Raw genomic sequence first — 14150 nt, forward strand, 5'->3', positions numbered from 1 at the left:
GTGAAACATACTAGTACTTTGGCCTGGAGCCTCTTCCTGAATGCTAATGGTGGAGTTTGAGCTGCATTGTTTGACTCTTCCAGGAGCTTGTATTAATAAATTATGTTCTAGTTCATATTATTTTACTTCCCTTTTATAATGTAATGTCAAATCTTATTTCTGGCTTTGCAATGACAATAACTCGATCATCACTCTTGCAATCATAATTGAGAAGGATTTATCAGTCTACCCAAGTTATAATATTTTGCTGTATAGCAAAAAAATTAATTAATTTTTATTTGTAAGAACAAAGTAGGTTGAGTACAAGATAACATGTTCACTGGAAATTAAAGCTGTGATAGATTTTTTTTCTCTATCTTTTCCTATATGACTGCAATATATTCGGGAGAGTTTTAGAAAACTTTGTGCTGTGCACAGTTTTATAATCAGTAATGCTGCCCAGATGTTGTCTGTTAAAATTATTGTAGAACTTGCAAAATAGGATTAGTAAATTTTTATGTTCACTTCAGCTCATATCATAACCAGCTGAACTACAGATACCATCGCTAAATAGCCGATACATAGCTGATATGTTATGAATCCCTAATACACATTAATGTTTTTAGGCCGTTAAATTAGATTAGAAGTAACTGAACTAAAAATTATATATAATATGTAACAAGAAACTTGTTGAGTTATAAGAATTGCTATCTGTCCTGTTGCAATAAAAGCTTCCTGCTAGAAGTACAGTGTACGTTTATTTTTTCCAAAATTATAGGCTAATGGTGCTGGAGGGTCACAAGTACGGAACGATAGTGCATGAGGAGTATCCATCTAAAGGCTTAGACTTTACAAATTCAGTCCATATAAGATCTTTGACTGATTTTGGAACAAACCTTTGTCTTTTCTTCATTAATTGTTTTCAAAAATCTGTAAGTTTGAAAGATTTGGAATTTAAACCATTGGGAAGGTGGCAACAAAGTCCCATACTTCCCTCTATTGTTATGTTTTAAAATGGATGTTAATTACATCACAATAATTTTGCAAAGTTACTGACTGTACTTCATTCCTGAGATGTTTTGTTTCCATTGCAGTCCCAGCTTCCGTTTCAGTAGCGACCCCATCACCAAGCAGAAACCATGCACTTTTGGAAGCTGCAGGACCAAGCAATGTGGCAATCAATGCCATCTCTGCCAACATGGACTCATTTGCACGTGGCAGAACCGCAGTTCTTAAGCAACAGCCAATTCATATGGAAGCCGCTCATTTTGGAGACTTGGGTAAGGGTGATGATTTATTTTGAGTCAATGAAATTATTCCATGGATGTCCTTTGCTGAGGAACATAATGCAACTTTTCGAAGTTGTCGTGCCACTATTGTCCATAGGATTTTATAATTGCAAATAACCTCAACAGTTTGAAAGCTTTTGAGATGGTAGATAATTTAACAACATGTCAAATTGTTCAAGATAGCAAGATGAACTTCAAGTACTTTGCTTTTGTGTTTGTTCAGCCATTGCAACACATTCCAAATGCCTTTGGGAGTAGATCTTATCTTCCTTTTAGTGTTGATAGATTTGCATCTATAATTAAGGTACGTGTAAAACTAGCTATCCCAATATAACTGTTATAAACTGCACCTTACATTTACTCGTAAATGTGTTCAAAGGTTTTGTCAAAATTGAGGAGGCATCCATTGCAAGCCTTCACCAGTTAATGTTCATGTGCGATTTCTTATAAACTCAGTGGCCACTTTATTAGGTACAGGAGTTGGACCCGGTATAGTATTCTGCTGCTGTAGTCCTTCCACTTAAAGGTTTGACATGTTGTGCATTCAGAGATGCTCTTCTGCACAGCACTGTTGTAATGTGTGGCTTTTTGAGTTACTGTCATATTCCTTTCAACTTGAACCAGTCCATTCCCTTCTGACCTCTCTCATTAACAAGACATTTAAACCCACAGAACTGCTGCTCACTGGATGATTTTTGTTTTTCCCATCATTCTGTTAACTTTAGATACTGTTGTGCGTGAAAATCCCAGGAGGTCAGCAGTTTCTGACATACTCAAACCACCCAGCCTGGCACCAACAATCATTTCAAAGTCATATGTGTCTAATTTCTTACCCAATCAGATGTTTGGTCTGAACAACAACTGAATCTCTTGACTTTGTCTGCATGCTTTTATGCATGGAGTTGCTTTCAAATTAGCTATTTGCATTAATGAGCAGGTGTACAGGTATATCTAATAAAGTGACTACTGAGTGTATATGACAGCATAAATCTATATCATTGTCTTCTTATGACAAGCCATAATCAGAGCATCTTCTCCCCACTCCCACACATTTTTCTGACTGGGTTCTAAACTTGAAAGATCATCAGAACACTCAATATTAAATAATCTTGTTTAGAAATAATTTGTACCATTTTCTTTTATGTTTAGCTTCTACCCTAAGTTTTCTTTTAAACATAAGAGCTCATTAAAAAGTTACTTTGTGTAATATTTCACACAATGCCAATTATTTGAAAGCAGTCTCACTTTTCTAAAGACCTTTTACCCATTCTTTTGAGTATCATGGGACATTTTGATTTAATTTGGGGACCAGAAAAAAAAAATAGTTGATGCATAGTCTGTTAGTTTGGATGGCTTGTGGGCAAAGCCACAATTGTGAAACTGATCTTCGAACTTGATTTTGACATCTGTTTCTAACTTACCATGTTTTAGTTTTGGTATCCAATCCACTTAATATGTGTTACTTTCAGTCCACCATTGTGTTTGCATATTCTAATTCTAATTGCCTGCACTTATTTATTCCATGTTTCCCTATGCTTTGCTTATTCAAGTATCTGTGGTTGTGCTACATTACCGATGTTCAGAATACACACCCAGTACAAAGCAGCAACTAAACTGATCCTGTGAGGCAACTAGGAACAAAATTCAGTATGAATTTCTTGATGACCAGGCATTTCCTCAGTAATTATTTCCCCTTTCTATTTGCTCTACTTAATTATTTTTAATATGTACTGTATGTATTATAATTTATAGTTTTTATTACCATGTTTTGCAATGTACTGCTGCCACAAAATAAATTTCATGAGATATTCCAGTGATATTAAACACGATTCTACTTTTAATATACATCGAAGCAGCATAATACCTAATATTCTCTTCTCTGCTTTCTGGGAATATTTATTGTACAGATAAGGCAGCAGAATATGATGAATTCGGTGTTTTCAGATCTGTGGAAATAATTCCAGGTAGTGGTGGGAGGGCATATTAGATTAATCTGTATTGTAATGTTAAATAGAAATACTTAAATTTTTCCATTAACATATAAAAGTTGCTGGTGAATGCAGCAGGCCAGGCAGCATCTCTAGGAAGAGATACCGTTGACATTTTGGGCGGAGACCCTTCGTCAGGACTAACTGAAAGAAGAGCTAGTAAGAGATTTGAAAGTGGGAGGGGGAGGGGGAGAATGGAAATGATAGGAGAAGACAGGAGGGGGAGGGATAGAGCCAAGAGCTGGACAGGTGATTGGCAAAAGGGATATGAGAGGATCATGGGACAGGAGGCCCAGGGAGAAGGAAAAGGGGGAGGGGGGAAACCCAGAGGATGGGCAAGGGGTATAGTGAGAGGGACAGAGGGAGAAAAAGGAGAGAGAGAAAAAGAATGTGTGTATTGATATGAGAGGATCCTTTTGCCAATCAACTGTCCAGCTCTTGGCTCCATCCCTCCCCCTCCTGTCTTCTCCTAGCATTTTGGATCTCGCCCCCCCCCCCCACTTTCAAATCTCTTACTAGCTCTTCTTTCAGTTAGTCCTGACGAAGGGTCTCCGCCCGAAATGTCGACGGTACCTCTTCCTAGAGATGCTGCCTGGCCTGCTGCGTTCACCAGCAACTTTTATGTGTGTTGCTTGAATTTCCAGCATCTGCAGATTTCCTCGTGTTTAAATTTTTCCATTATTGACCTTGGTAATTCATGTTTTGGAAGTTTCTGTTATGTGTATTTGGCTTGCTTTAAAGATTCATTATATTTCAAGTTATGCATTATTGTTTAGAAGGCATTTAATGATGAGCCATAGAAGTTTGAAAATGAAGCAAAAGATGTTGAAGTACTCAGCAGATCAGGCTGAAGTACTGACGCATGTGCCCAGGCAACGCAACAATACATTCAGAGTTAACCTTCATCTTCCCCACTAAGCAGTGCTGCATTCTCTGAATTCCTAAATGCGCACTTTATGCTTCTGTGCGACCAGGTGTTTGTACAACTGATGTACAGGATATGTTCCTTTTCCAATGGGAGATGCATGTAGACAGGCGTCAACGTTGCAGGATGCAGTGTATTGTTTAGAAGGTCAGACGTTGAAGAATTACTAGATGATTGTTGCTGTCTGGACCCACAGCGAAACATAGAAAATAGGTGCAGGAGTAGGCCCTTTGGCCCTTCGAGACTGCACCACCATTCAGTATGATCATGGCTGATCATCCAACTCAGAACCCTGTACCAGCCTTCCCTCCATACCCCCTGATCCCTTTAGCCACAAGGGCCATATCTAACTCCCTCTTAAATATAGCCAATGAACTGGCCTCAATTGTTTCCTGTGGCAGAGAATTCCACAGATTCATCACTCTCTGTGTGAAGAAGTTTTTCCTCATCTTGGTCCTAAAAGGCTTCCCCTTTATCCTTAAACTGTGACCCCCTCGTTCTGGACTTCCCCAACATCGGGAACAATCTTCCTGCATCTAGCCTGTCCAATCCCTTTAGGATTTTATACGTTTCAATAAGATCCCCCCTCAATCTTCTAAATTCCAGAGAGTATAAGCCTAGTGGATCCAGTCTTTCATCATATGAAAGTCCTGCCATCCCAGGAATCAATGTATCAATGTAAAAATGTATCAGGGACGAAACATGAATTCACCAAATGTGTTACCATCATTTTGGCAGTTCTCCCAAAGACTTAACTTGGTTTAGTTATCAGCAGAGTGGCAGATGGCAAGAGTTCAACATATTATGTCATTCCATGCATAGAACTACTGCCAGTGCATAACAGAATAATTAGGCCATGCTGCATTTTCGGGGTGGGGAAGAAAAGGATAAGATTTGCTGTTTAAATAGGTTTATTCCATTCTGGATCATTGTAATTTTTGTATTATGTCCAACAATTTAAAAAAAATGAAATTTGTAAAAAAAAAATTATCTGAAAATTGTCAACAAATGAGTTAATCAGCATTCAAATGGAGGTCCACAATAATATGTTTGAAATAGATTTTTGTTTCCTACAAGATGCTCTGGTTATGACACAAATCTTTTAGTGTAATGGAATTATTGTCCTGAATAAAATGTCCATCCTTTTAATCTGTTTATTTCAAATAGGTCACTCTTCTCTGAACTACAGAACCGAAGAGACTAACTCCAGACTTTCAAAGACCCTTGAGCAAGTCTTGCAGGACAGCGTTGCCCTTCCATATATCATCCAGTATATGGAGATGCAAGGAGTTGGACATATACTTAAATTCTGGTTGGAAGCAGAAAGTTTCCGTTCAACAAGCTGGTCTCGCATTAGAGCCCACAGTCTCAACATAGTAAAACATAGTTCTTTAGCAGAACCTCCCTCTCCTTCAAGCAGACGTCATAATGTCGATGGGCCAGTATTACTTTACTCCAGCACCTCACCTGACCTGGAGGCAAAGGGTGATCTGGTTTCACAAAGTGAGAAACTCTGTATCACTAATCCCATAAGTTTGGACTGTGTAGATAGAACTAAGGCATCTCCAGATCGCTCATTTAACCAGGGTGGCAACGATCTGAATCTGTCACATGTTGGGACATCGCAAACAATAACCATTCAGACACAGGATGCAAGTGAAGAATCGATCAAATCTACATCCATGGTACATCCACATTCAACAGGGCTTAAAGGACTTTCAGACAGGCTGATGAAAAGTAAGTGTGCTTGTATCACTTTCCTTCAAAAATCATTATTTCCATTTTCTCTTCCATGCTATATCCTTCTTGAAGCTACAATTCACATTGACGTTGGTAATAAGCTTCTGAAATCATAGGTCAAAGTCAAATTTATTATCAGATTATGTATATGTTACCATATACCTCCTTCTGATTCATTTTCTTGCAGGCATTTCAAGATTCAAGTACATTTATTATCAAAGAATGTATAAATTATACAACTTTAAGATTTGCTTACTCACAGGCAGCCACAAAGCAAGGAATCTGAAAGAGCCCGATTAAAGAAAAAAAGAATAAAAATAAAAGCCCAACACTCAATATGCAAGAGAAAGTAAAAAAAACACAAGTCATGCAAACAATTGAAATGAACATCTGCACTCCGAAACAAAATTGAGTCCTCACATCTGAACCCCTTGAGCAGCCCAGAGTAGGCCCAAAGCCTCTTATCACAGACATCCCACCTCTCCCGAAACTTCTGGGAGTCTGCCGTATATTCATAGTGGCTCCCTGATGCCCGCAAATTATATACAATATCACGGAAATCAATTTTTTTGAGAGCGAGCGAGAGAAAAACAAGAGAGAGCGCGAGAACGACCATGAGAGAGAGACCAAGCGAGAAAGCAAGAGAGAGAGCGAGAGAGAGAGGGGGAGAGAGAGAGAGCACGCGAGTGAGAGCGCGCCATGGCAGAGTGTTCCAGAAAAATATAAAACGTACATCACCCAGACTACACTAAAGTGTACCCCTGCCTAATAGGGGTCAAAATAATGACAGTGTTGCTCGCTGCACTGTTTGCAACAGTGACTTTTCTATTGCCCATGGTGGGTTAAGACTGTAAAAGACATGTTGAGGTGAGTTTAACAGGTGTCATTCGTTCATTAGCATAGCTAATGTATTTAAACTAGCTGGCCAGCTGCTAAGGAGCTACTCTATTGCAGACATCCCACCTCTCCCGGAAGTCTCCCGCAAATTGATGGTGCTACCTCCCTGAAATGAGTTTTTGCAGGGTGAGATGTCTGTTATCAGTTCATCATATTAGTTGGCACTGAACACAGCAGCTGGGCCAGTCTTCATAACCTCAGCGCCATGGAGATGACCATCGCGGAGGACGAGTGAAATTGGCGCTCATCCCGACTGACCCCCTGTCTTTTCAGTCTGTCTGGGCCATCACTTATATCGAACAGCAAAAGGCTCATGCACCCTGGAGAGAGGAGTGAAAATTGTGGAGAACGAGTGAAATCGACTCTTGCCTTTGATCTGGCATTCACAGAAGAATAAAGAAGTACCTTAGAATTTGTGAAAAGCTATACATAAACAGAGACTGGCAATCAGCCAATGTACAAAAGAAACTAAATCGTACAAATTTTAAAAAATACATAATATTGAGAAACACACATAAAAGTTGCTGGTGAACGTCCTGATGAAGGGTCTCGGCCCGAAACGTTGACTGCACCTCTTCCTAGAGATGCTGCCTGGCCTGTTGCGTTCACCAGCAACTTTTATGTGTGTTGCTTGAAATTCCAGCATCTGCAGATTTCCTCGTGTTTGTGTTTTTAATGTTGAGAACATGAGTTGCAGAGTCCTTGAAAATGAGTTTGTATGTTTTAGAATTGTAGTGAGTGAAGTGAATGTGGAAAGACTAAAACAAAATACCCACTTTCCATATATTTGATTTGATCTGTGAGCAGTGGACCTAAGCAAGATACTCTGCCATTCCTAGTCTTGAGTTTGGTTGGAAGTGGAAAAGATGTGTGTAATTTGCAAGTCCTTTCTTGGAGCGAAACAAGGATGAGAATTCAGTCTTAAATTTCCATCTAGTCCTAATAATTTTTAAAGTCACTGTAGCATACATCACAGTGCATATAATTTCTTCATTGTAAAACAAAATGTGTAATTTGAAATTGGCCTTCCTTTTTTTGCGGAACACTAAGAACTTAAGTTTGCAGTTCAGAAGGTTCCATCTTCCTAGTGAAGAATTTGGCTTGCAAATGGCAAGTATAGAATAGAATAGAATAGTACAGCACATTACAGGCCCTTCGGCCCACAAAGTTGTGCCGACCCTCAAACCCTGCCTCCCATATAACCCCCCACCTTAAATTCCTCCATATACCAGTCTAGCAGTCTCTTAAACTTCACTAGTGTATCTACCTCCACCACTGACTCAGGCAGTGCATTCCACGCACCAACCACTCTGAGTGGAAAAAAAAACTTTCTTCTAATATCCCCCTTGAACTTCCCACCCCTTACCTTAAAGCCATGTCCTCTTGTATTGAGCAGTGGTGCCCTGGGGAAGAGGCGCTGGCTATCCACTCTATCTATTCCTCTTATTATCTTGTACACCTCTATCATGTCTTCTCTCATCCTTCTCTCCAAAGAGTAAAGCCCTAGCTCCCTTAATCTCTGATCATAATGCATACTCTCTAAACCAGGCAGCATCCTGGTAAATCTCCTCTGTACCCTTTGCAATGTTTCCACATCCTTCCTATAGTGAGGCGACCAGAACTGGACACAGTACTCCAAATGTGGCCTAACCAGAGTTTTATAGAGCTGCATCATTACATCGCGACTCTTAAACTCTATCCCTCGACTTATGAAAGCTAACACCCCATAAGCTTTCTTAACTACCCATCTACCTGTGAGGCAACTTTCAGGGGTCTGTGGACATGTACCCCCAGATCCCTCTGCTTTTCCACACTACCAAGTATCCTGCCATTTACTTTGTACTCTGCCTTGGAATTTGTCCTTCCAAAGTGTACCACCTCACACTTCTCCGGGTTGAATTCCATCTGCCACTTCTCAGCCCACTTCTGCATCCTATCAATGTCTCTCTGCAATCTTCGACAATCCTCTACACTATCTACAACACCACCAACCTTTGTGTTGTCTGCAAACTTGCCAACCCACCCTTCTACCCCACATCCAGGTCGTTAATAAAAATCACAAAAAGTAGAGGTCCCAGAACAGATCCTTGTGGGACACCACTAGTCACAATCCTCCAATCTGACTGTACTCCCTCCACCACCAGCCTCTGCCTTCTGCAGGCAAGCCAATTCTGAATCCACCTGGCCAAACTTCCCTGGATCCCATGCCTTCTGACTTTCTGAATAAGCCTACAGTGTGGAACCTTGTCAAATGCCTTACTAAAATCCATATAAATCACATCCACTGCACTACCCTCATCCATATGCCTGTAACTGTCTGTGTGTTTGTGTGTCTGTAACTGTGTGTGTAAAGGCGTGGCTCACCTCAAATTCTGATGACTCATAAAGCATGGTAATTTGTTATGAGAACAACCTGGTATAATTCATAATTGGAGTAAGGAAGTGGAACTTCAGCTTCGATATCAGGATTTGTAGAACAATCCGATTTTAGACAGATAATTCACCACATTACAGGGGGAATGCTGCAATCACAATCTCTTTTATGACGAGGCATTAGAACATAGCTCAATGTTTAACTGTATGCAAAGTTTCTATGAAGCTAGAAGAACTGCAAGTTACCTTGGTTATCCTGGTCAATGTTCCTCCCTCAGTTAAAACCATTAAGTAACCTTTGCAGTAATTGCAAAGTATTATTTCCTAAACCTGCACCACTGAAAACAGAATAACTGATCATAAGAAATATATTACGTTGTGTTATTGACACAATTCTTTTTATAAGTTGCTGCAACTTGGAAGCAATTTTCTCAGTAAATATAGCAATATACTGCAAAACTCTGATAGTTTGGTACCCTCAGGGCCTGAGTTGTAGCAATCTAGCTGATTTTCAGGGCTGTTGAATATTACTACTAGGAATGCTCCAGCACAAATTTAATTCATTGTTTTTAGATGTAACATGGCTACATCATTTTCCAGTGACCCTGGTAGGCTTTAAAGCAGGTCTTCCCCAACCTGGCATCCACAGACCCCTTGATTAATGGTATTGGTCCGTAGCTTAAAAAAATTGGGAACTCCTGCTTTAAAGGGAGCACAGGAAATGGAACCCTGGTGCATTTAAAGGGTATAATTAAAGCGGAGGTTGATAGGTTCTTACTTAGGACATCAAAGCTTACAAGGAGAAGGTAGAGGAATGGCACTGAGAGGGATAATAAATCAGCCATGATTGAATCAGAGTCTATGTCATACAGTTGTATGGAACATGGGAGACGGATTCCCTGTGTGTTTAAAGGAGCTCAAGGAAACCACATCTGGTGAGCCAGCTGTTGAATCATTAGGATTCCTGAATCTTTGGATGGCAAATTACTGGACATTGTCGCCTACGGGATTCTTCCCTATTTCTTTCCAGTCCAGATAAAGGTTCTCAACCTGAAACATCAACTATCCACTTCCCTTCCATAGATGCCACCTTACCCACTGAATTCCTCGTGTGTTCTTCCTGTTCAGTTTTCAGAAGCAAATCCCCAAACTAAGCAAGTACAAAAATGGGATTAGTAAGAGACACTTTTCTACAATTGGAGCAAGGAGCATGGGTAATGCTTAAAACCTGAAATTTTATGTCTCATCTCTCATGTGATTTAAATATTTGTGATTTATTTTATTTAGAGGTACAGCAAGGTAATAGGCCCCTATGGCTCAATGAGCCTGTGCTGCACAATTACACCCATGTGACCAATTCATCTGGTAACTGGTACATCTTTAGAATATGGGAGGAAACCCAAACAGTCATGGGAAGGATGTACAAACTCCTTACAAACACCGGTGGAATTGAACCTGGGGTGCTGGCACTGTAATAAATTATGCTAACTGCTATGCCACCATGCTGTCCTAATCTCTCTTAAATTTCTGTGATTGGGCTTCTAATCCCCATTTTAATGGAGGGTTTTCCTTTCATCCCTAGTTTAGTGATGTCTGCAGAATCCAGAAAGGTGACTTGACTTGAAACCTTAACTGAATCCAGAAACATTCTTATTCTTACCACACACTGCTTTACGTACAAAATATATAGTAAATCTTGATTTTTTTTTCTAAGAAGAGCTAAATCGGAGGTTCAATACCAAAATGCATTTACAACAGTCATTCCGCAGTCCCAGCAGTAAGGTTTCATTGATTTACTCTGATTGCTTCAAATTATTTGTCCTGGCATAATGTGCAGTGGTTTATTATGGCAACAACCTCTATTTCATCTGGTACAGTGAGTTGCTATTCCCACTGGGATTGCTCAGCAATGCTGAGGAGATTGTACTTCAGAGGAGGTCAGTAATACCAATGGTATTTGTTTCTAACCTTTAGTCTTCTGTAGTGCTGATCAATAGGTTAATTCTGTGTTCTATTTATGTATGAAAATGTAATCACTTTGGGAGTAAATTATATTAATACACCCAAGGGTTTTACTTTTCTTGGTTTAAATTGTTATTTTTCTTCTTTTCAGGTATAGAACGTGATGCAGTTAAAATATTTACTAAATATATTTCACCAGATGCTTCCAGACCAATTCCAATTGTAGAAGCAGTGAGAAATGACATAGTTGGTAAGTAGTCAGCTGAGTTGTTATTAAAATGGGATGACTGTGTTTTGCCTAATTTGGCAAAATACTGTATATTGAATAGTCTTTGTATTAATAAGCAAAGCAAGCTGGAGGGTAACAAAATCAAGATTTTTCTTTGCTGGGGTTTCTTGTCATTATACTAAACCTAATTTTTCTTTGCTACTTTGTCATTTAATTCAACTTGATAACTTCAGTAGTTTTATGGTGATCACAAGGTCAGTATAGCATAGGTTTTGAGTTTTGTGCTTATCAATTCTTGGAGCCTTCCTGGACAGGGTGTATTCATCAAGTTGCCTTTCCCAGAGTAGCTAACTGTTCCATCATTTAAATTCATGTATTTTTATTATTAACAATCATGTATTGAGAGGGTAGGTACCTCAGGGGCATGGTCAATAAATTAGGTTTTTAGAAGATCTTTATAATGTGATGGAAAACCATCAAATGGCTTAGTGGGAAAACAAATACTTAAAAAGAACGTGATCAATAAGTCAGAAAATTAAAGTGGATAAAGGAATGGGAGGTGTCAGGGTAAAAGGCAAATGATATTAAACCATAGAATTGTATAACAGGGCAGGCCCTTCGGCCCACCACATCCATACTAACCAATCTCCTGTATGCCTTTACCACCTGTCTTCCTGTGTTACCACAGTAAGAAATCTGGTCTTGTGCAGCACAGTGCTTCTGTTCCTCGGTACTCCCTGTGCCCTACCATTCAGGATATATGCTCTATCCGTACTAGATCTCCCAAACTTAATATGATTAAGATCCCTCTGCCATTTATCCACCTATGGTCCATTTGCGATTTTTCCATTTAAATGACCACTGATCAAAATTGTTCTGTAACCTGGACTGTCCTCTTTGCAATCAACGGTACCACTATTTTCTCTATCGCATGTAAGCTTACAGTCTTATCTTTTGCATTCGTAGCCAAAACATTAATGTATATAACAAATAGTAAAGGTACCAGTGCTGATCCCTGTGGTACAGCTTTGTTCTCCAAAGCAATGATTCACCAAGCTTTCGCCCTCTCACTTCACAAGCTAATTTTGGATCCAGTTTACCTGCTGGCCTTGGATCCCATGGGCTTTAGTGTTTTGAACCAGCCTCACATGTGGGACTCTGTCAGAGTCCATGTAAAGCTCATCAGCTGCACTTCCTTCATCAGTGCAAATATGTTGGCTCTTGGAACAGGGACTGTCCTTAACAAAACCATGCTCACCATCTTTGATCAATTACTTTTCAAAGTATTGATTATTAGTGTCTCACAGACTTTTTTCTCTTCTGAATTCCCCAGCACCGACATTAGACTCTCAGGGTTATAACTGCCAGGCTTACTTCTGCCTTTCTTTTGGAGGGAATTAGAGGTGCAATACTACAAAAATACCACATTTGCCATCCGCCATTCACCTTTTACCTCACCTATAGTTAGCAAAGGTTTAAAAACTCAGTCAGTGCCCCAGCGTTCTCCTTTCATTCTAGGATACATTAATGTGCTCTGGAATACTGCATTCCTCTCCCCAAAATCTGCAATGTTTTTCACCTTGGTGAATATAGATGGAAAGTCTTCATTTAATACATTACCCAAGTCCTCTCACTCTACACGTGATTGCCCCTTTAAGTTCCTATTGGGCCCTATGCCTTCCTTGGTTACCTTCTTGCTCTTAATATATTTATGAAATGCCTTTGGATTTTTCTTAATCTTGTCTGCCAGTGATATTTTCTGGGCCCTCTTCCCTCATTTTCCACATTATTTGCTCATGATCAGCATCTTCTTTCATTATGTAACTTCTCACAAATTTTAAGATTTCTGTCCTCTACCAGTATCCAGTGCATGTCAAATTTGTAGTGATTCTGTTCCCACAGGTCTAACAACTCTCTACCTCCTTATTTTGACTATGTTGTAGGAAACATCTGCTCGGATAACTACTGACAGTGCCTATCTGACATCAGTAACTACAACTAGACACTCATGGATGCAGTTGTGTGTCTGTCACTCTAAGCACAGCATTATGGTTGCTCAGTTGTGAAACCTTGATCTACAACGTACTAAACTTCATGATGTAGCTGTAAGAGGAAATAGATTCAAAGATCTATTGGCTTGCAATTATTGAAAGTGAATCCATTAAAACACTTCAATTTTGTTTGCATTCTTTAGATTTGGTAAATTGTCTTTTTTATATTTGTACTCTGTTTCTGACTTTGCTACAAGAGTTGTGTTGAAATTAGGGAATTTTCTTTTGCATATGAATCTAGTACAAATTAGAACAGTAGGACTTAGAAAAGAAAGAGTATTCTAAGTGCCTGGATCCAAATCTGATCAATGCTGAAGCAAGAATATCATTTCAGTTGAAACTGGGAAAAAGTTAGATTTGGCATCTCAAGTCAAAGTATGTGCAGATGCGCAGTGACATCTGATTTAAGACTATTGCTTTCCATAATTTAATTGCACCAAAATACAGTAGTTTCTAATTTGAAAACGAAAATCTCCAATTTGTATTCCAATTCTATCGAGCTTCTGAGCCATCTTAAAGATGTGACCATTTAGCAAAGCAAATGTCAACAGATGCAAGTATTCATAGGATTAAATATGACTTGTGCGGCTATTTGTTTGCTTTGTCTTTTTAGGCTTCTTTTTTTGGGCAATTTATATTTATACATGTTGGCAGCTAGCAGTTGTGGTTCCAGAACATAATTTTTCCCTAATAAACAAGCTATCAAGCAGAGAATTA

General features: G+C 39.3%; 1 protein-coding gene across 3 annotated transcripts in view; it reads left to right on the plus strand.

Annotated features, from left to right (window-relative positions):
* akap10 (A kinase (PRKA) anchor protein 10) overlaps window positions 1-14150 on the plus strand; it is a 103556-nt gene that overhangs the window by 48743 nt on the left and 40663 nt on the right. For all 3 annotated transcript variants that reach the window (XM_063031636.1, XM_063031637.1, XM_063031638.1), the window contains exons 3-5: window positions 1074-1259; window positions 5349-5918; window positions 11305-11403. In XM_063031636.1, the coding sequence (XP_062887706.1) occupies window positions 1074-1259; window positions 5349-5918; window positions 11305-11403 (855 nt within the window). The remainder of the gene's footprint in view (window positions 1-1073; window positions 1260-5348; window positions 5919-11304; window positions 11404-14150) is intronic.

The sequence above is a fragment of the Mobula hypostoma genome, chromosome 23 (genome assembly GCF_963921235.1).
Source record: "Mobula hypostoma chromosome 23, sMobHyp1.1, whole genome shotgun sequence".
Lineage (NCBI taxonomy): Eukaryota > Metazoa > Chordata > Chondrichthyes > Myliobatiformes > Myliobatidae > Mobula > Mobula hypostoma.